At 42.4% G+C, this 24,540-nt stretch overlaps 1 protein-coding gene across 2 annotated transcripts in view; it reads right to left on the reverse strand.

Annotated features, from left to right (window-relative positions):
- Window positions 1-24,540, reverse strand: part of SATB2 (SATB homeobox 2) — a 193,752-nt gene that overhangs the window by 126,880 nt on the left and 42,332 nt on the right. For both annotated transcript variants that reach the window (XM_040440087.1, XM_040440086.1), the window contains exon 3: window positions 20,931-21,089. In XM_040440087.1, the coding sequence (XP_040296021.1) occupies window positions 20,931-21,089 (159 nt within the window). The remainder of the gene's footprint in view (window positions 1-20,930; window positions 21,090-24,540) is intronic.

Consider the following 24,540-nt stretch of genomic DNA (forward strand, 5'->3'; position numbering starts at 1 on the left):
GGAATGAAGGTACTTTATTGCACATTGCTATGTTAACAGTATTATAGGCTCAAAATAGGTGACAGATTCCCTTTAAAGTATGGTTGACAGCTCAGCTCCACAACTACAGGCCCTGTTATGCCACATTCCTTTGTTGGGAAATCCCTGCACTGTAAACAGAGTAATGCGAGCTGACCCTCAACTAAAAACCATTTACTATACATATTAAATTAGAAAAAAACTCAGCTAAGTTTCTCTGCATTACATAAGGAACCCCTCATCTCCCAAGAAGCACATATGCCGATCACTTTAACGTCAAAGTAAAAACTGTTTTGGAAGGTAAAAAAAAAAGACATGTATCACCTATCCAAAGGATACATATGGGGTACACACTGCTCGGCTGCTTCCGCCTGTCCCATAAACGCTGAATGAGGCATCAGTGCCCATGTGTGCTCACCGCTCCATTCAGACTTCGTTATTGGTCACTCATTGAGGAGGAATGGAGTCTCGGGATAGTGTTGGTCAAACTTTAGGATAGGATTGAGTTTGTCTGATGCCACAGAACCAAGGTACCGAAGGTAATTCTACTACATTACCTTACCTTTGTGATGATGCAGAAGTGACACAGTCCAACAAACAGTGATTGATATATTCAGCATTTCTACAATTACGATGTAATCTGAAATATCTGGAGTTCATATTTGTGACCCCCTAACAGGTAAGACATGCTGAACATATGGCATCATCTATGTGCTCATGTTTCAATGAAACTACTGAAACAGGACGAAATGCCAAATACACAAATTATATCAAATAAAGCATCACATCAGGTTACAGTTACATGCCAAAGTATGCATCTATCAAAGTAAAGTGGAAAAGCTGTGTTCCTTATGTTCCTGAAAATTCATTTTCATCCCTTGAAAGGAACAGGGTATATATGGGATCTATGATCAGAAAATTACATTTTTTGTTTAACTTTTTGTTTTGCGTGTCACTATCCATAGAAAAATGAAATTCTGAAATGCTGCTGTTTTGAGCACTCACAGTAGCTAAACGGAGTCATTTTTCAGATTGCGTTGTGTACCTTGGGGTAGGTTCAGTAGTCATCTCATTATCAGAAGGAGGAATTACAATACCTCTTTTAGGCTATATACTTTTGGACTTGGTGTTTCTTTGCCCCCTCCCACCAAAAAAAAACACCAGTGTTTTTCTTTGGTGTTTCTTTGAGGCATTTTTGACCATATAGTGGTTCACATTTAATAAGGTGAGTGCACCTAAATTTGGGAGATAATTGCACAAAAAGGGGTAGCAACTTGGTGGATCTAGTTCTAAAGACTGTTCCTGTGCCCAGTCTGAAAAGGGGCGTGGCTTAACAGAAAAGCGTGGGCTTCACAGAAAAGGGGACGTGGCCTTAGATGAGCCGTTCTGCAACAAAATTCTTGCTTAAAATTCTTAAACTAAGTCAACCAATAGTTGGTATAGAGATAACCAAAAGTGTCCATCTCTGCACCACATCTATCTTCCAGCCTGAGATTCAGGCTGGATGATAAATGGATGGGGTTTGATAAAGTTGGCATAAAGTACGTCAGTGTAGGCTCAAGCAGAAATTGGCTTAGAAAATTTCCCTAATATTACATTTCACTCTTTATAGACATATATTTTTGCTCTGACATTTTTTGTCCACCACTTGCTTTCTTTTCCATACCACATGTGGCTTTTGTGGTGTTTTTAGTGGTGATTAAAAAAAAAAACTGCAAGAAGCATGTATTTTTCTGGCGTTCTTTTCCTCTATAGAGGAGATGGTAAAACACCAGAAAAAAAGCCAAAGTTTTCAACATGCTGCATCTTTAAACACACCAGAAGCCACCTATTTAACAAAAATTCCAGTAGAAAAACATGCTTCTGTGTCCTGCGTGTTGTATTCCTCATAGACTTTCAGCTAACATCTGGCGCTGCCGTTTTTACAACCAAATAATGAACCAAAAAGCTCAGGTACAAAAACTGCCAGTAAGGGCTCATGCACACGACCGCGCCGTCTCATAGGACATGTCTCCTAATTTTTGCAGGGTCACGGAAACTGAGCAACGGATGCGGACAGCACACAGAGTGCTGTCCACATCTTTTGCGGACCCATTTAAATGAATGGTTCCGTTTACGGACCGTATATGGAATCAAAATACGGTCAGTATACGGAACGCAAAAAACTTTTGTGTGCATGAGCCCTAAGACTGAAAAAGTGCAAAAAAACTCTATTAAAAAGCTATGCGGGAACCTATCCTTAGGCCTCGTGCACACGAACATGTGCGCCCCGTGGCCGTGCACGAACACTGACCGTGGGGCAGCCGCAGCGGATCGCGGACCCATTTACTTTATTAGGTCCGCGATCCACCGATTCTGCAAAAAAATAGGACATGTTCTATCTTTTTGCGGAACGGAAGTACAGGACGAAACCCCACGGAAGCACTCCGTAGTGCTATCGTAGGGTTCCGTTCCGTGCTTCCGTTCCGCACCATTCTGCATCTCCGAATTTGCGGACCCATTGGAGTGAATGGGTCCGCATCCATGATGCGGAATGCCCTCGGAACGGCGCCCGTGTATTACGGATCCGCAAATGCGGTCCGCAATACGGCAACAGACAGCACACGTTCGTGTGCAGGAGGCCCTAGGTTGCTGCCACACATAGTTTTTGATGCACCTTTTTTTCCAAAACAGCCCATTCAAAAATGGCTAACTTGTGCAGCCTTTTTCATAGGTGTTTTTGTGGCATTTTTGTCCAAGTGTGTGGTTTTATGGCTTTTTTTTTGCATTCCTTGTGTTTTTATATAGAAAAGTATGTACCCCCGTAATGTCAGTTCCTCTGTAGAACATTGGTTAAAAAAATGTAGAAATAAAGATTTATAAGTAATACATGTCTATAGCTCAATATACTGAAAAGTACTCATTTACCAGCATGTAAGATGTAAACGGATGACAATCACCACCAAAATAATCTAGTCAAGTACCACGAGCCTCACAAAATCACAGACACTTCAATTTTTTTTTTCAACACAGGAAAAGAGTCACCAGTTTTTACTGACTGTCCAGAAATTTCTAGACTGTTGGCACCCCTGGTCTATCGGACAAAAACACCAGAAAAAACGTGAAAAATGTGATTTCATGAAAAAACCTCATGGACCAAATAACGCATCTCAAAGTTTTAGGAAACATCACTACAGAAAGTGCATGTTTGTGCTGTGTTTAATAATTACCATGAACTTATGTGTAACATCTGGAGCTGTTTTTGTCTTAAAATGCTGGTAAAAAAAAGTACTAAAAATTGCCAAATGTGTAACACCGGCCTTATAGAAAAAAAAAACGGCCCAGGATCGCACTGCTGACTGTAGTGGTAGGGAGAGCTCCCCTCCTTCTTCCCCTCCCTGCAACAAGCAGTGGATTTTACATTTCCATAATTGCCCTGTAATGTCCGTTACCCCCCATTACTAGCTATATACATGTCTATGCCATATTGGAGGCATGTTATATAATGCATGTAATGTAACTCCTTCCCTTTACATCCCTTTCATTCCATTTGTTCTTCACTTGGTTCCATGATAATAACAATAAACATATGCCATGTCATGGTCAGTCGCAGGCCTTTGGCTCTGATAATGCTGCATTTCCTTATTAAGAACTCATGGACAAGACTTGCCTTGCACAACGCACAATACCAACGTGTATGAGAAGCATATTCAGTAAGGCCTCGTTCACATTTCCATTTTTCACAGACGCCGAAAATGCGGACAGCACACGTACCCATTGATTTAAAACTGTCTGTTCACATTACAGTATTTTTCTACTCACCGCGGGTCAGTAAAAAAATCACGGGGACATGCACTACTGTGGACCAAGCAGGCCCATTGAAGTCTACGGGTCAGTGAAAATCACTGACACAACACGGATGGCATCCATGTTGTGTCCGTGTTGCGTCAGTTTTTTACTGAAGACTAATAGGAGATTCTTTGGAAATTGATTTTCAGCTGATAAACTTCCGCGAATTACGGATGACACAAGGATGGTACAAAACGGACACACGGACCAACCACGGATTCTTCACGGACATCTTCACGGATGAAACATGTACTCTATTTTTCACGGACAGGACACTGACACAGAAATGTGAACGAGGCCTAAGTGTTTGGTCAGTGATTTCTATCAGTGATTGTGAGTCAAAACCGGGTCCGGCTCCATTATACTTTAACTCCTGGTTTTGGCTCACAATCACTGATAGAAATAACTGACCAAACACTGACTGTGAGAACGCATTCTAAAGCCTCATGCACACGAGCGTTCCATTTTTTTCTGTCCGCAAAAAACGGAAGCCGCCTGTGTGCCTTCCGCAATTTGCGGAATGGAACGGGCGGCCCATTGTAGAAATGCCTATTCTTGTCCGCAAAACGGACAAGAATAGGACATGTTCTATTTTTTTTGCTGGGCCACGAAACGGAGCAACGGATGCGTGACAGCACAGGGAGTGCTGTCCGCATCTTTTGCGGCCCCATTGAAGTGAATACGGACCCAAACATTCGGATGCGGACCCAAACAACGGCCGTGTGCATGAGGCCTAAGGGTTCATGCACACGACCGTTGGACGTTTGCGCTCTGCAAATTGCAGATCCGCAAAAACACGTATACTCGTCGCGTACATTACGCATTTTGTGGAATGGACTGGCCGGCCCCTAATAGAACAGTCCTATCCTTGTCTGTAAAATGAACAAGAAAAGGACATGTTCTATTTTTTTGCAGGATGCAGACAGCACATCTGTTAAAGTGAAAGGGTCCGCATCCAACCCCCCAAAAATCGCATATGGACCAAAAATACATTTGTGTGCATAAGCCCCAAGTCAGAGATTTTTTTGGGCTCTTTCTGGCCAGGAAAACAATACCTGGTGCCAGCATTGTGCTGATTTCACCACAGTTAGGATGGTGGCATTTCCATAGACTCCATCTGCTCGGATCTGAAGTATGAAACACTTTCAATAATTACGGCTATTATAATTATATGCCACCAACTTAAATGCTAAGCGCTGTACTTTTAACTTTATTTCAATCCCTGTGCATGCTGCCAACCAGCTCTATGCTATGAAATTGCTAGTTGCCTTTGGCACTGCCTGGCATGAATGAGCCATTTTGTACTATACAGGTAGACGTAGATCTTGATGAGTTATAAAATGCAGCATTGTAGGCAAATGTGACATCATAATAGGGCGGTGAACTTGGAAAGCTTCTACATATTTTCCAACCAAAGTGCTGTTTTTTTTTTTATAAATAATTAGCAATTTATAGTGTGTTCATAGACACGCACTGGGTCATTAGCAATTTCCATTCAGTACCCAGCAAGGCAAAAACATATGACTTTGTGCCAGCTCTTCCATATGTAACATATAAATCCTTATACTATACCATCTTATTGCAGTACAAAAATGTGATTGCCAAATTTTCAATTGAAAAATGACTGCCAAATCAGACAAGTCCTCCTTCCCAGGTGTTATTGACACAGGGGCAGGATATGGAAGGATAGTGGCATTTCCGTGTCAAGCTGCACGTGGCCCAGTTTCATGCTGACCATACTACATATTTTGTAGTGTGTGAATATACGGACCTAGATTGGCAGTTAGCACTAATGCATTTCTGGAAAGGGGGGGGGGGTATTTTAATTGAGAAATTGATGATTTCTTGATAAGACCAGATATGGACAAGAGAGGTCAATGTGAGAAACACGCTGTGTGTTTAAGCATTATTTCCCGTTCTGACCTCTGCTCCTCAGACAGGAGCGCACGGCATTATAATGATTTCTAATGCTGTGTGTGTATGTCCAACCTTACATCTACTGCATTAGGCCTCCTGCACACGAACGTATTTTTTTGCGGTCCGCAAAAACGGGTCCCGTTTTTCCGTGATCCGTGACCGTTTTTTCGTCCGTGGGTCTTCCTTGATTTTTGGAGGATCCACGGACATGGAAAAAAAAGTCGTTTTGGTGTCCGCCTGGCCGTGCGGAGCCAAACGGATCCGTCCTGAATTACAATGCAAGTCAATGGGGACGGATCCGTTTGACGTTGACACAATATGGTGCCATTTCAAACGGATCCGTCCCCATTGACTTTCAATGTAAAGTCTGGAGTCCCTTTTATACCATTGGATCGGAGTTTTCTCCAATCCGATGGTATATTTAAACTTGAAGCGTCCCCATCACCATGGGAACGCCTCTATGTTAGAATATACTGTCGGATATGAGTTAGATCGTGAAACCTCATTTCCGACAGTATATTCTAACACAGAGGCGTTCCCATGGTGATGGGGACGCTTCTAGTTAGAATATACTACAAACTGTGTACATGACTGCCCCCTGCTGCCTAGCAGCATCCGATCTCTTACAGGGGGCCGTGATCAGCACAATTAACCCCTCAAGTGCCGCACCTGAAGGGGTTAATTGTACTATCATATCCCCCTGTAAGAGATCAGGGCTGCCAGGCAGCAGGGGGCAGACCCCCCCCCCCCTCCCCAGTTTGAATATCTATTGTAATAAATCGTTGGTGGCACAGTGTGCGGCCCCCCCCCCCCCCTTCCTCCCTCTATTGTAATAAATCGTTGGTGGCACAGTGTGCGCCCCCCCCCCGCCCCCCCTTCCTCCCTCTATTGTAATAAATCGTTGGTGGCACAGTGTGCGGCCCCCCCCCTTCCTCCCTCTATTGTAATAAATCGTTGGTGGCACAGTGTGCGCCCCCCCCCCCCCCCCCCCTTCCTCCCTCTATTGTAATAAATCGTTGGTGGCACAGTGTGCGGCCCCCCCCCCTTCCTCCCTCTATTGTAATAAATCGTTGGTGGCACAGTGTGCGCCCCCCCCCGCCCCCCCCTTCCTCCCTCTATTGTAATAAATCGTTGGTGGCACAGTGTGCGCCCCCCATCGGCCCCCCCCTCCCTCTATAGCATTAACAACATTGGTGGCCAGTGTGCGGCCTCCCATCTCCCCCCCCCCCGATCATTGGTGGCAGCGGGTCACTAGCAAAGATTCATACTTACCTGGGAGAGGCGATGTTCGTGTCCGGCCGGGAGCTCCTCCTACTGGTAAGTGACAGTTCATTTAGCAATGCGCCGCACAGACCTGAGGCTGTCACTTACCAGTAGGTGGAGCTCCCGGCCGGACACGAACATCGCAGCAGCCGGTAAGTATGAATCTTCTACTACTGTACTATTGCTATGTAACCATGGCAACCAGGACTGTAGTAGCGTCCTGGTTGCCATGGTTACCGATCGGAGCCCCAGCGATTAAACTGGGACTCCGATCGGAACTCCGCTGCCACCAATGATGATGGGGGGGGGGGGGGAGATGGGAGGCCGCACACTGGCCATCAATGTTGTTAATGCTATAGAGGGAGGGGGGGCCGATGGGGGGCGCACACTGTGCCACCAACGAATTATTACAATAGAGGGAGGGAGGGGGGGGGGGCGCACACTGTGCCACCAACGAATAATTACAATAGAGGGGGGGGGGGCCGCACTGGCCATCAATGATATTCAAACTGGGGAGGGTGGGGGGTCTGCCCCCTGCTGCCTGGCAGCCCTGATCTCTTACAGGGGGATATGATAGTACAATTAACCCTTTCAGGTGCCGCACTGATGTATGGCGTCACCATGCCGGCCGGCGTGATGACGTAATCTCGCGCCGTGCGAGATTTTGCACCAGATCTTCGAGCAAGATGGCGGCGGCCAGCCTGTGGCGAGCAAATGGAGGCGGTAAGTTTGATTTAATATTTTTTTATGTTAATTTTACACAGTTTTTACTCACGGATGCCACGATCATGTATGAATGCGGCATCTGAGGGGTACAATGACGAGGGGGGGGGGCGCTATCGCAGCTCCCTGTCATTGCACCCGTTACTTACAAAAAAATACGCTTCGTGACGAAGTAATTCGTCACAAAGCAAGTTTTTTTGTAAAAATCAAACTTTTCAAAAATTCGCTCATCTCTAGTCTCGACGTTTGCCTTATGCACAGTGAAGATTTGCAGAGAGAACTGACAATAAGGTCAATTTTTGGTGGGTGAGAAATCAAATTTCATCCACTTCGCTGCCACAGTAATACTCTCCAGATTTTTATACTATCATTATTTGGTCAGTATTTTGCATCAGTATTTGTAAGACAAAACCAGGCATGAGTCTTTCCATTATTCTTTCCTCTGTAGTTTCATCTACTGTATTTGGATTACAGATACTGATGAAAAATACTGACCGTATACTGACTGTGCGAAAGCGGCCGTAGGGTAAATGTACATGGAGTGTATATGCTGCCAATTTTCTGTCCAAATTTGCATAGGTAAAATCTGCAGTGGATTACAGAACCAGGCAATCTAAAAAAATCTCATCCATACATTGTGTAAATTTTCCACACGACAAACAAATTGAAGAGTAGATTTAGGCCTCTTTCACACGGGCGTGTCCGGATTAGGTCCGGATGCGTCCCGGTGCATTGCGGCAAACCCGTGCGAGTAGGAACGCAATTGCAGTCAGTTTTGACTGTGATTGCGTTCCGATGTTCAGTTTTTATCGTGCGGGTGCAATGTGTTTTGCACGCGCGTGATAAAAAACCGACTGTGGTACCCAGACCCGAACTTCTTTACAGAAGTTCAGGTTTGGGTTAGTTGTAGTGTAGATTGTATTATTTCCCCTTATAACATGGTTATAAGGGAAAATAATAGCATTCTGAATACAGAATGCATAGTACAATAGGGCTGGAGGGGTTAAAAAAAAATTAAAAAAATTTAACTCACCTTAATCCACTTGTTCGCGCAGCCGGCATCTCTTCTGTCTTTATCTGTGAGCAATAGGACCTTTGATGACGTCACTGCGTTCATTACATGGTCCATCACATGATCCATCACCATGGTGATGGATCATGTGATGAGCGTAGTGACGTCATCAAAGGTCCTATTCCTCACAGATAAAGACAGAAGAGATGCCGGCTGCGCAAACAAGTGGATTAAGGTGAATTAAATTTTTTTTTTTTTTTTTATTTAACCCCTCCAGCCCTATTGTACTATGCATTCTGTATTCAGAATGCTATTATTTTCCCTTATAACCATGTTATAAGGGGAAATAATAATGATAGGGTCCCCATCCCGATCGTCACCTAGCAACCGTGCGGGAAAAGCGCACCGCATCCGCACTTGCTTGCGGATGCTTGCGATTTTCATGCAACCCCATTCATTTCTATGGGGCCTGCGTTACGTGAAAAATGCACAAAGAGGAGCTTGCTGCGATTTTCACGCAACGCACAAGGGATGCGTGAAAATCACTGCTCGTGTGCACAGCCCCATAGAAATGAATTCTCACACATCGCATCCGCGTGAAATACTCGCCCGTGTGAAAGGGGCCTTAGAAATTTGCAGTATGTCAGTTTGCATATGTTGTAGATTGGATTAGTTGTGGATTTTCCTTATTGACTTTGATGGAGAAGTCAAAATCTGCAATAAAATCTGCAAGCAACACCATTCCTGTGGATTACCAGTGGGCAGCAATAAAATCTGCATTGCAAATTAATTTATTTTTTTAAATATGTTTTGCATAATCGGCTGGAAAATCCTCACCAAATCTATCTGTTTTAAATTTTCCCTAAGGGTATGTGCCACAAAACAGATTTCCGATGTGGATTTTGGCGTGGATTCTGCAACGAAAATCCATGACAAAAATGCATACAGACCTTCTCCATTCATTTCAAAGGAGAATACGCATCCTAATTTCGATTGCGCTTTTTTTTTTTCTGCTTGCGATTTTTTAAACTTCACCACGGAAAAAAGAAGTGTCCTTTCCATTCTTGACCTGGATTCTGCACAGAATCCACTTCCAGAAATCCCATTGAAAATGGATTGGGCATAAAAAAAAGCACACGAAAAACACTTCAGTAAAATAATGCATCCAAAAAACCAGATGCAGATTCCAAATCAGTTTTTTTTTTTAAGTATAGAGAATACTCTAAAAACAGAAGCTTAAAAGAGGTCCTAAAGGGTCAACTCACTGGATTGCTCCCAATACCCCCAACGACTATGCAATACCATAGAAAAGGAAGAGTGAATTTTTAGTAAAGGTGGGCATAAACATTCAATAGCTCCGGCCATACGATCACTTGGATGATGGTTATCTCTCAAGACTCTCTCCCGGCTCCCCCATACACATACATGTTTGGCTCGGCCGAATATGTAAGTGCAGCCTATGGGGACAGCGGAGAGATCTCCGTCCAGACACCGAAAAAAGGGATAAAAATGTCTGCAACTGAAAACCTTTCCATACATCTAAGGCCTCATGCACACGACCGTTGTTCTGGTCCGCATCCGAGCCGCAGTTTGGGTCCTCATCCGTTGCTCCGTTCTGTGGCCCCGCAAAAAAAATATAACATGTCCTATTCTTGTCCGTTTTGCAGACAAGAATAGCCATTTCTACAATGGGCCGCCTGTTCCGGCGGCTTCCGTGATTTGCGGACCGCAAAAAACGGAACGGTCGTGTGCATGAGGCCTAAATGTGATCACTTTAATGGCAAGCACATGCATTTCTGAAATCCCCGTTCATGTCAATGGGACAGTCACAGAAATTTCGGCAAGAAAAGTGTCACTGAATAGTCTGCACCTACACATACATTTCTAGGTGAAGTTTGAGCTGCCACGGTATGGGCGAATATACGTTCATTCTATTATAATGTGCACGTGACAAGACGCATGGGCATATAGCATAATGGGCAATCAATAGATATCACCTATTTAAGACGATACGTTGCCCTAAAGGATACAACATCTTGAGTTTAGAAAATTAATTGACATCTGAATGTACAGACTATTCTGACAGCTATCAGTTAAACGTCTTCCATAAGAGAATGGCAGACAAAATATGACTCCTAATACACACTCAAGTAACAGCATAAGTTTTATGTTCTTTTCCCATTATCCTAAAGCGATGGATAAATCTATCCTAACCCTCCTCATGTGATGTATAATGTACAGTGTCAGAGACCACAAAGCAGTGAAGCAAATTAAAAGATGCCTGTTAAATTAGTCTTTGCAAGCAAAGAAGCCATTTTGATGATAATGTCCTCATGCTCTGATATGAAAGTGCAATACATGGATAAAACCTATTTATAAAATGGCTTGGGTAAATGGGATCGGGATAAATAGGGGGGTATAATTGACTAATAAACATTCAGGGGACTATCGAACTACGGAACAGTTCCAAAACCGATCTTAAAATTCTTGCTGCGTTTGGAAAAGCTTTTAATACTAAGATATGTTAAAAAACAGACAAGAGGCAATCTAAAAGGGGAAGCATACCAACCAACAGGAGCAGATTTGTTGGTAGATAGTAGTCTGCATCAGAAAAGCCCTGGTAATATCCTGTAAATAGGCATGATGCATAGTAGTGGAACAGACAAAAAATTCCTTAGTGTCCCCCCCCCTAGAAACCTCAAAACCAGTTACCCATTGGGCATCTGGACCCCTCTGTTCAATTTTCTGTGGACCACCCATAATCTGTTGGTTGAATCAACATGATTGGGAAATATGTGTAGGTTCTCCACAGATTTAAGGGCCATCAAGTTAACATTCTGGGATATAATGTGATACGTTGTTCCGTAGTCTATCTTGACATCAGAATGTGTTATCCATGTTTTTTTTAAAGCCCAAACTGTCATGAACAATGTCAGCTACAGTGTCCTTAAAATTGCAGCAGCCACAGTGCCCCATAAAAGTGTAAGTCAGAATGGCCCTTCTAAAAAGTATTTTCAAGAAGTTTAAAAAACATTATGGTAGGAAATGTGTTAAAATAAAAAAAAATCAACCAATATTTGTCTGTCTAATCCCCACCACTCTAGAACCAATGCTCTTATGGTCTTTGCTTACTTTTTCTATAGTGATGACATCACATAGATCCATGTGACCATTGTAGTCTGACCTCAGCGGTATTGTGCCGCCGTAAACAGTCACATGGATGTTTGGTATGTCATAGGTGCAACAAACTAGGCAAAGACTAATGAACCACTTGTTCATCGACACTTGAGCGCTAATGAATTTAATAGATGAGTATTGGTTATTTTTAATTTTCTAGTATTTCATACTATTAAGCTAGTATTAAGCTACTTTAAACTCATGAAAATCCCCTTTAAATGGTCACTGTCATTTCAAACAACTTTACATAAATCAATAGTACAGAAAAACATAAGAAACTTTGTAATGTACTGTATCTTATCAAAAAATGGCATGCTCTAGGGCAGTGGTGGCGAACCTTTTAGAGACTGAGTGCCCAAACCGCAACCCAAAACCCCCTTATTTATCGCAAAGTGCCAACACGGCAATTTAAAGGGGTTGTCCGGGTTCAGAGGTGAACCTGGACATACCCATAATTTCACCAAGGCAGCCCCCCTGACTTGAGCATTGGAGCAGTTCATGCTCCGATGCTTTCCCTTTCCCTGTGCAGGGCAAGGGCTCTTTTATTTACAATAACACACTGCCAGGCGGAGGCTTCCGCGCAGCAGTGTGTTTGGTGACGCCACCGACTCAGATGGGCAGGCTTTAGCGCTGCCCTAACCGTTTTACAGGCTAGGGCAGCGCTTAAGCCAGCCCATCAGTGCCGGTTATGTCACCAGGCTCACTGCTGGGCGGATGCCTCCGCCTGGCAGCCCTATGGAGAGCTCGGTTCGTCACTCCACAAAATGCACTTTCCCTGCGCGATTGAGCGCAGGGAAAAGGAGAACAGAGGAGCATGAACTGCTCCGATGCTCAAGTCAGGGGGGCTGCCTTGGTGAAAATGGGGATAACCCCTTTAATCTGAATACTACAGTCCAATATAGTATATTTTCCATGTACTTTATCATGTAGTAGCTATAATAACCTGCCTGCATTCAATGAGCTGCCTGTGCTGTTCATAGTGCGCCCTGCGCTGATGAATGGCAGGGAAGGTTTAAGGCATTATGGTTCACCTTAGAGACTTTTTCCAGGGTGCGGGTGCCCACAAAGAGGGCTCTGAGTGCTGCCTCTGGCACCCGTGCCATAGGTTCGCCACCACTGCTCTAGGGTTATCAGCTGCCCTCCCCACCACTATTCTTTTCTAAACTAACTTTCTGTCTGAAAGTCCACCTTGTTAAAACTTTTAGACAGGCTGCCTGCTCATGGAAGGATCAGAAAACATTATACCATAGAAGCTATGGAAAGGGTAGAGTCGAGGAGGAAGAAGGAAGTACATAGAGAAATAAGTAGAACGAGCCAAATATGATTCAGCAGCTAATAATAAGTGTTATGTCTCACTCCAAGTGCTTTATTCATATCTATACTGCTCAGTACCTCTCTATAATTTTCTAAATGGTGCTCCCAGGTATTTTTGAGTGATTTAGAGAGAGCTATGAACCAGAATCTGTTGTCTCACTTTGTACTCTATGAGCAGACATCATTACAGCTCCACCCAACAGTTCAACTTAGTATTATACATTTAGCCTTCCCAGGGGAAACTGCTAGAAATGGCAGATACAAGTCATATAATGGCCAGACATATTGTTTATGTATATAGACATGGCAGCTTATTCTTAAAAGTCATCTGAAATGCAAGGTAAAAGTCATCTTCAATGCCCCTTCTCTTACATGTGACTGTTAGATGAGTGGTTGGTAGACTGAAGACAGCCACAGTGTAAACGTCACATTATTAGGACTTCTACCCGCGTCACTGTGACTGCTATGTGGAATTTGTTTCAGGTTAGTTCACCATAACCTTCTAAGGCTCATAGTACAGAAGACATTTTTCTGGATAGAATTAAGCTCTTGAATAACCATAAACAGACAAATTTTCTCTGCAGAAAGGGCTTCTTAACAAAGGCCTCTTGCTTTCCTTCTTACAGGGAGATGTAAAATCTTACACACAAACACAAGAAAATGTAGTGAACATGACTAAAAGCAGTAGACAGATACATATGTAAACCCTGCTCTGACCAATATATACCTCACATATGGCTAAATATTATTCACATTTATACCAATAGTGAGCTGAACACTTCATGTCCTGCACTATATTTCATGTAATATATCCATAACTATACAGTGGTGACCAGCGTGAACAGTTATCCTTGTCTGCTATCTATTCAGTCCTGGATACATGACAAATATATTCCAGATGAGCATTATGACTGAATTACATAAAGATATAGCAATGCTATTCTCCAAGCTGAGAAATTTGGAAGAGTAGGGGCTCGTCCACATGGTGTTTTAGCACACAGATTTCCATACAGATTCTCTTCTGAAATCCAAGGGAGCTTGGCAGATTTTTCCTGTGCAGATTTAACCATGCCAGGTGTCCACACACTAGTTAACCCCACTGAATGGGGCTAAAGCCACTGGTGGTCCCGTGGCATGCAAAATAAGAAACCATGGCTGAAACCTGAGGGTCAGCCACAGGATTCTGCTGGGGTTCCACTGCAGATTTTTCTGGTGGAAAGATCCAACGTGTGAACACACCCTAAAAGATCTATAACACTAATAATGTCTCCCTGGTACATTTATACCACAAGCACAAGTTATGTATCTAAGGCCTCATTCAGGTGGCCATATATTTCATCTGTTTGTTATCCATGTGCACAAAAGATCGCACAGAGACCCACAGAAGTCAATGGAGCAATTCACTCAGACGCTGCATGCGAAGAAACTGAAGGTATGCACTAGGTTAGTCTAAAAAAAAAGGTTTGGTACCGTGTTAGCCAGTAATGAGACGTTTTGACGCTCTCTAAAAGAGAAACAATATAAAATGTTGTAATTTGATACATTTTAATGGCCAACTAAAATAAATGATGTTATAAGGGAAGACTCTGAGGTCCCTTCTTCAAGCCAGAAATGAAAAAAAATCTCTAAAGAAACATGGAGCATCAAAACTACTTTAGTCTGTTTCTCATGGAAGATGGACCTAGAGTCCACTGGAGACAAACGTCCTACTCTGACATGGACTTCACTGTATATTAAAGATCTGCCATTTGATTTTTATTATAGTTGTCTGAATCTCACCGTAGGGGCATTAGAGGATCTGTATGAATCTGACAAGAATAAAATTGTGGTAAATGCTTGATTAAACTCCATATACTGAGATATTCTGTTCTAGAACATGGAGACTGCAGTCTGTGCATGCAATCTGTAGGCTCTGTGCCCAGGGCTGTGTCATGTACACGAATCCTTAGTCTGAGCGATGTCAACAATCATTGGATTAAATCATCATTTTTAGACAAGTACAATATAGTAATTATATTTCATGTGTGATCCAGGTATGATCAGCTAGTTTTAAAGGGATTGTCTCATATCAGCAAATGGCATTTATCATGTAGAGAAAGTTAATACAAGGCATTTACTAATGTATTGTTATTGTCCATATTGCTTCCTTTGCTGGCTGGACTCATTTTTCCATCACATTATACACTGCTCGTTTCCATGGTTACAACCACCCTGCAATCCAGCAGCGGTGGCCGTGCTTGCACACTATAGGAAAAAGCGCCAGCCTATGTGAGCTCCCATGGTCCTGGCCACCAGAGAGGCCAGTGCTTTCTTTTGATAGTGTACAAACACGGCCACCAATGCTGGATTGCAGGGTGGTCGTAACCATGGAAACAAGCGGTATATAATGTGATGAAAAAATTTGTCTAGCCAGCAAAGGAAGCAATATGAATAATAACAAAACATTAGTAAATGCCTTGTGTTTACTTTGCCTAAATGATAAATGTCACTTGCTGAATTGAGACAACCCCTTTAAGTGTCTATTACAGTTTCTCCCCATTTTCACCAAGATCATGTGTCCATGTGTCCAAGATCTATATACCTCAAAATAGCACTGTTCATGTGCAAGAGACTTGCATTGCCTGGAGTCTGTTTGTGTAGGTAATGACTGGGCCTCACATTATATGCTATCACATTCTCCTGTGTACCACCCTTGGGAATACTTGCAGTAGCCACATGTCTGTGATGCAGTAGTAGTTTTAACGGCACAATATGTCAGTATTATTAGGGTACTGTGTTACATAGTTTTTGTATTGAGAGAGAAGAAGCACCTTCGATTTGGGTAGAATCGATTTTGGTCAGAATCAAAACCCTTTGTAAAATATTGAATGTATCCTCTAGTTGCTCACCAGTAAATTCTCAACATATAATTTTGAAACTCCTATCCAAATTTAGCAATTCACATAATACTGTATATCTGCAAACATGACAAGATTCTTAAAAGATGTACATGATACAACATTACCATGTGGGAGACTCTGCATATAAGCTGAGTATTGAAAGAACGGCATTTATGCTCTTACTAATTGACATGGACTGATTAAGGCAGGAATGTCAAACTGAAATAACACAGAGGCCAAAACAGTATTAAATGAAATCATGAATAACTTTGTTTGACCCATTATTTCTGTACATTGCAAAGTTACTGTTATACAGAGAATAAGCATCTGAAGGGTCAACACTGCTAAGGCTCCAGATGCCAGCTTACCTATAAAACATTAAAAAGGTTTTATTTTCAGTTGACTAGAAAATAGATAAAAAAACAGACAGTCCAAGCAAATTCTGACGAGTGCAGCAACTCTCAGAATTTAAGTATCCCAAAAAATGAAGAAGGAATCGATTAATTAGAGAATAAAATATTCAGTGCACAAAGAGCTTGTGTGTTTTCCCTGAATCCCTGGCTTTTTTCTGACCCTAGGGATAAGAGCTTGACTAATTCTCTGACAGTAAACCTCTATCTAATCTGTGGAAATATCTACATTATTAAATGATGTCCTATATCAGATATACACAGTCGAGTCATATTATTATGACCACCAGCCAATATCCAGAGTAACCGCCGGGTGAAGCATGGACAGCAGCTAGATGGGCTAGGAGTGAAAGAATAAGACTGCATGGAGAAGAATCCATACAGCAAACACGATTATCGAGTTGGTCCCACGGATGCTAAATTGGGTTCAAGTCTGAGATATTAGGGTAGTACTTGGAAGTCTTGGTCATGCTCTTCCAACCAATGTTGGGCATTTTTAGCCGTGTGACATGTTGCCTCATCTTTCTGGAAGATCCCATCCGCCCCAGGGAAGATAATCAGCATGTATGGATATACATGATCTATAAGGATGGATTCATACCTAAATTGTCTGAAAGTGCCTTCTACAAGGATGGTCCAGAGAATGCCACAAAAATATTCCCCAGTGTAACGGTCACGTCCACACACACACAGGGGGAAGGATAGTGACCACTGCGCTCCACCCTCACCCCTGGCCCTGACTACTTGCCTCACGGGTCCTGATGACAGGGGACAACTGGACGACAGTCCTTAACTTAGGATACGTGCAGGGAAGACAGACAAGACAAAATACGGAACATGAACGGACCGGGTCAGAACCAAGAGAGCTACGCAGTACAAAGGGTTAAGCAAAGAATGGTCAGGAGAAGCCGAGGTCAAATACCAGGAGAGTAGAGAAGTACAAGAGGAGTCCTAAGAGAGTAGTCAGGTGGGAGCCGAGGTCACAATACCAGGACGGATGCGCAGTACAGGAGGAGCAGGCAAAGGATCGTCAGGGAACGGAATCAGGTGAGTATTCAGTAGTCCAACAAATAGCCAGGAACCTAGAAATTAACAGGCAACCTGTGGCTAGCAGGCTGCCTGTATTTATAGTGGGGAGTGAGGGTCATGTGACGTGGCCAGCGTCACATGACCGACAGACCAACCAGTTGAGCACTGAGTGATCAGCTCGGCGCTCAAGGCAGACTTAGGAGCAGGGAGCCACCCAGCAGTAAAGCCGCCCTGGGAATGAGGTCAAACACAGATCCTCATTTCCAAAGCTAAGCAACAGTTCTGCGGGCAATGGGGCACCGAGTGCACCTTCGGAACCCCGTTACACCCAGACTATAACTCTGCCACCACCAGCTTGTGTTCTTCCAATAATAGTTGCAGGGTGTTTGTTCTCTGATGTTTCTCACACCAACATCCATTAATTCGATGAAGCAGAAAATGTGACTTATCTGAGAAGGCAACCCTTTGCCAATCAGTGGAGGTCCAATTTCAATACTGATGCCAAAATTGAAGCCTTTTTTTGCTGATTGCAACTTCGTTAGCAGAGGTGTACTGACCATCGAACTGCTTTAGTGCCCCATATGCAGTAGGGTTCACTTAGCTGTAGTTTTACACACACATCCAGTAGCTCCCTGGTTCATTTTGATGACGAGCTGCTTCACTGTAGTGTGTTGGTCAGCCCTCATTCAAGGACAAGAGGACTAGGGAAAGCCACAGATAGTACATGGAGGATAGTCCCTCTTTCAAATGCCACAAATTCATAGGGCTAGCACTGCACTGGTATTTTTAATGTGAAAAAGAATGTACTTTAACCTACAATTTTGCTGTACAAGGACTACATCAGTTGTGATTTTTTTTTAACACATCATGGTCATGAAGAGTTGTGCCAGATAACAAATTCACCAAAGCTGTTTTCTCTGTGTGGCATATACATGAAAAAACACAGAGGTTGCCACTGGTGGCCACAACAATATCCAATCTGAAATGGTATTTGAAAATAGTTTAACCCAAAATTGAATTAGATGCTTTGCAAGATCTCGAGAAAGCCGTAAACTGAAATGTAACTAATCTAACTGGAACCTATAAGTTCATGTAAGGTGGTTTGTCTGGCTTTGGTTGGAAGCCATATCTTAATTTTGAGTAACAATGACTGCCACATAGATATGCAACCTGTGCCTGTCCCCTTCTCTAATGTGCTGCTCATTGTAATGATGGTTTTTTATAAAGACTTTAATTAGAGCTTGATACAGTCTGTTTCCCTGCATATTTTCTCTCCCAGAATACCAAACACCAACCATAAAACTCTGCCTCCAAGGGCTGCAACATAAAGATGTTATTCCAATATTAGATTAAACAGCAAAGCAATGAGAAGTCCAACCATAAATACAATTAGATTTATATTCATGTGTAATTGAAGAGGACAAAGGCCCCATTGGAAGTGTGGTGTGTGACTCACTCTTATTTGGAGCTGCTAACCATGTTCATATGACACAATCCAAAGGAAAATATTACCTTGCACAATAATAAACTGCTTTATAGCTCCGTACTGCCCAGCTATGGAAGTCTAACTGGGCACTGGGCACATGAAAAACTATTAAGACGGTCATCTTAATAGATTGAAGAACGTGACACTTACAAAAGTATGCATTATTCTGCATAATGTTATTTACTGCCAGCATGGAAATAATCATAAAAGATGGAAAGATAATCTCCCACAGCAGATACACTGTTACGGAAATCAACTAGTGGGGATGTGGCCATGTATTAAGATATTTAAAGTACACAATGAGAGAAGACCTAGGGGCACTTCTTGAGAATGAAACTGAGAATGGGAAAAAGTTATTTGAATTCTCGTAAAGAAAGTTCACAGGAAGCCATTTTAAGGATGCAAACCTTGAAGTTGTGGTGCCTTTTCCTATTACTTGCACATTTACTTAGTATATGTCTGATTAAATTTTTTCAGTTCATGGAACTAATGATAAATGTTAGATCAGAGAGGGTTCAACCACGGGGATCTATCCCATGGATATGTGAGTGTCAAGGCCCATTTTACATGGTCTGAGAATTTCAATAGGCGGGGGGGGGGGGGGGGGGGGGCATAAGCCACCCTAGACATCTCTGGATGTCTCAGATGGATTCCATACAGTGCTATATATCACCATAGGGTTCAGTTGTAAAAATAAAGTATCCATTTAACATATACATCTGGGCTCTGCAGTATGGAAAAGTGTACTACACTTTTGCATCTTTTTTGCCAGTGTATATGTCAAACATGGGACAAAACGTGATGTGAACACAGTTAGGCCTCTTTCACACGAGCGAGTTTTCCGCGCGGGTGCAATGCATGATGCAAACCCTTTGCACCCGCACTGAATCCGGACCCTTTCATTTCTATGGGGCTGTGCACATGAGCGTTGGTTTTCACGCATCACTTGTGCGTTGCATGAAAATCGCATGTTCTATATTCTGCGTTTTTCACGCAACGCTGGCCCCATAGAAGTGAATGGGGCTGCGTGAAAAAAGCATCGCATCCGCAAGCAAGTGCGGATGCGATGCGATTTTCACGGATGGTTGCTAAGAGATGGTGTTTGTAAACATTCAGTTATTTATCACGTGTGTGAAAAACGCATCATTGCGCATTGCACCCGCGCGATAAAAACTGAACAACTGAACGCAATCGCAAATAAAAGTAATGAACTTGCTTGCGAAATCGCGCAGTTTTCACTGAACGCATCCGCAACGCATCCGGACCTAATCCGGACACGCTCGTCTGCAAGGGGCCTTAAGGTGATCTGCCGGTCCCACCGAAATCAGCAGGGTCAGCCGACATTAACGTAATATGTATAACCATCTTAACTCTGTGAATGTTGTATGGTTACATGGCATCTGTGTCGGGTTGTTAATCAGACATCAAGAATTGGCAAATGGTCATGTAGTTGTCTGTGACAAGCAAATGGGGACATGTAAAAATTGGGCATCAGTGACAGGTACAATAATAACTGGCACCCACTGTTATGGCAGCTTCTACAGTTTACTTACAGGTATTACGGTGGTAAGATGCCTATATATTATTCGTCAGGGTTCTGGGAAAGCTGGGTGACAATTTGTGTGCTTTAATGGCTCAAATTATACAAGGAAGTGGCTGTACAGAATTCCTAAGAACATGATAGATGAGGACAACTGAAAGATTTATATTTATAGGTAAATCTACCCTAGGCAGAAATGCTATTTTTATGTGTACTAACCAGTTTTACAGCATAAAATAGTAATCATCACTGACGGTCATGCCCCTTGCAAAGAGAAAGGTAATCTTACCATCCAGAAGTTTGGAAATAAAAACAACTTCATTATCTATCATACCTTGTGCTTGAGCCGCAGATGAGTGAGAATATCCTAAGGCTAGAAGAGCTGTCTCTACCAATTGATTGAAAAGGACATCTCTCCGAACCAGTACAAACTCAGCATGTTCTTCCCGGCTGTCCATTTGCTCCACAACACAAAAAACAGGCAGCATAAGTCCTGAGAAGAGAGGGGAGACATAAAGTAAGGGAATTTAAATAGACCTACAGGCACTAAAGCTATCTATACACATTAGATACATATATACATATATAGTCCGAGCCCCCTCATTTCAGCAGGACCAGATGACCATACAATGTGTATGGAGCCTTCCTGATTCTCCTCTGATGGCAGATGTTGGGGAGATAAAGATTGGGCAGTTGGGTGGATTATATCCTTTTGTTTTTGAGGAGATAAACTGCCACCAGAGTTGTTTGGAGGGGACAGAGGTTTCTGGCAGCATCTTTCTCCCCTCCCCCCATTCAGAATACAGCTGAGTCCAGAGCTGAGGAGAAATAGCTGTTGACTGAACAAGTCAATCTATATATGAGAGTGTAGTCCAGGAAAAACAGTCCATGTAATGTAAACATTTTCTGGACCAACCATTGTTCAGCTAATGAACTGCATTATAGTAATTTATGATGCTGTGGTTCCTGCCCGACTGAGGATCTACTGTGCTGTACTTACAACATCATTTGAGGGTAGAGCTGGAACTCACAGCAACATAAATCACTCTGATGCAGTTCGGATCAGTGGAGCCATAGTCAGTCCAGGAAATTATCTCATGGACTTCTTTTCTGGACCACACTCGCTCATGTGAAATTAGCCTTAGATGTATGGCCAACTTTAAACACCTACAGACAAAAGCCAAGTATATATGGACGCTTTTACATTAGCAATTATTTCATACAAAATGCAGTTACCCATTGCAACCATCTTGTTTTCTAAAAATGTATATCCGCTACAGTATAAAGAGAATGGAGGAAGCAAGGAGTAGGCAGAGATGACAGACACCTAGGGTATTACTGAAGAATTGAGGTTCCTTGAGCCCCGATCAGGATTTCCCTAGAACATAGCAACAATCACACTAGGCTTCTTTGAGGCAGAAATATATTTAGAGATCCTCATTGGGGTTTTTCAGTTGTTCATGATAATAAGGTTGGGAAACACTGCTGTAGGGTCCAATTATTGCTGCTCTATAGTGCGTTTGTATGGCAGGAATGGACTTACACCGTGTGACAGGGCCCAGGCAAGTGATAGAACCAGAAGACAAGGTGCGTGAAATGGTGAACCCTATTATAGATAAGATTGTGGAGGTGATGTGAATGGTGGGAAATTTGGAGAAAGTATTATACAGTAAATAGAGAAAGGATGCTAGGGCCAACAAGTGCTAAGCATCTCTGGGAACTCCTTCAAGACTGTTGGAAGACCATTTCAGGGGACTACCTCTTGAAGCTCATCAAGAGAATGCCAAGAGTGTGCAAAGCAGTAATCAAAGCAAAAGGTGGCTACTTTGAAGAACCTAGAATATGACATATTTTCAGTTGTTTCACACTTGTTTGTTATGTACTGTATATAATTCCACATGTGTTAATTCATAGTTTTGATGCCTTCATAGTCATGAAAAGAAAGAAAACTCTTTGAATGAGAAGGTGTGTCCAAACTTTTGGTCTGTGCTGTATATTTTTGCTTTGATTGCCATGTTATCAATTGGAAGAACTTTACACAAAAGAACCTTTTATACAGTGAGCATCTTGAAAATACCATATATAGAAGCCTATGTATGTTAAAAGGGACCAGATAGATGCTGTATAAAACTTTCCAGCATTTTACAGCCACTGTTAACACCTCCTTGTTCTTCCTCTCATCAGCCCTGTTCTCACAGACTATGCGTGTCAAGGCTCCGTATTTTTTATATGCAAGCAATGCTTATTTTATTTCTCATACATAACATAGGAAAAATAGGAAGATTCTGCATGGCAATGTCTGGATCTTATTAATGCGTCTCCTCCATGTCTCAGCCGTTTTCTAATAAATCATCTTTTTTATATGGACATTTTATTTTCATCTGCAGGAAAGTCATTAGCTGAAAAATAGATGTTACAATCACTTGGCTGCCAGCAAGACTTTCAATGTGCTGCCGACCCCTTTGGCAACAAAGGAGTTAAGAAAGCTATCATGTTTAATATGGGTTTAGAGCCGATTTAGCTTTTTAATGCTGCCCTGTTCCTCCACAATGAAGGCATCATTGTTGTTACTTGTTTTATTCCACTTTATTCTTTTCATGGTGGCCATGTTTACTGGCCAACAACACATATGAGGCTTTCATGGCATGCACTAAAAAGCAGAGGGGAGAAAAGTCTACTCTGGATACTCATTATGCAAAAGATTTAAATTAAATTGGGAGGATTACAGAAATAAATATGCACCCTGGTATGTACTTTTATATAATGGCTAGAACCAGATAAATAACAAATGCGGTTCACCATTACGGTATGGTAAAATGGGGAAATTGTAGTGGCTCAAGCACACGTGGTTCCAGTCTGCACAGGAAACTCCTCTACCAAATAAAACAAAATGTGATATTGATGTATGAACCTCCTAATTGGCCCATGAGGTAACTTTAGACTGATGCTTATATATAGTTGAAGTTGACTATTGCCTTGATTGTGCCAATGTTCATGAAACTGCAGGCCCATAAGAATATTCTCAAGTAGTCTTGTCCACTATGGCCCTAACTGGTTATATCTTTATTATGGAGTAAACTGAGTCTTTTCTGTTGATTTTATTGTAAAACACATTAATCAATAGTCTGCAACAGGACAAATTACATTTTAGGTCTGCTAAGGCCTCATGCACACAACCATGTCCGTATTGTGGTCCTCAAACCACGGATCCGCAAAATACGGACACCTTCCGTGTACAATCTGCATTTTTCTCACTCTCATCACTAGATATTAGAGTATTCTTGTCAACAATATGGAGAGCCCAGCAGTTTTTTTGGGCTCTTCCATGGAGCATATTGGTTTTTAGCCTTATTTATCAGAGGGCAATTCCCCAAAAATTGTCTCAACTGAACTTCACTCCTGACCTACCGTAGTGTGGCAGGTGAAAATAAGTCAGAATAGATAGACAAATGTGAAGACAAACATCAGGGCCTATTAATACAACTATTGCATTTATCTCTCTTGGTGGTTCAAGTTAGTTAAGAGGAAAACCGACTAGATGGAATCTCTGCAAGTCATCTGCAGACCAGCTTAAAGGGCTTCTATCAGCAGATTTGTGCCTATGAAACTAGCTGACCTGTTACATGTGCGCTTGGCAGATGAAGGCATCTGTGTTGGTCCCATGTTCATATGTGTCCACATTGCTGAGAAAAATGATGTTTTATTATATGTAAATGAGCCTCTAGGAGCAAAGGAGGAGTTGCTATTACTCCTAGAGGCTCTGCGGTCTTTGTAACTGCCGTTCTCTCTGTAGTAAAAACATGGCCACGACAGGCCCTCTCAGTCTAAACGCAGAGAACACAAGAGTTGCAGAGAAAGCAGAACCTCTAGGTGTAAGGGCAACACCTCCATTGCTCCTAGAAGCTCATTTGCATATATTAAACCATCATATTTCTCAGCAATGG

Source organism: Bufo bufo, chromosome 7, assembly GCF_905171765.1.
Source record: "Bufo bufo chromosome 7, aBufBuf1.1, whole genome shotgun sequence".
Classification (NCBI taxonomy): Eukaryota; Metazoa; Chordata; class Amphibia; order Anura; family Bufonidae; genus Bufo; species Bufo bufo.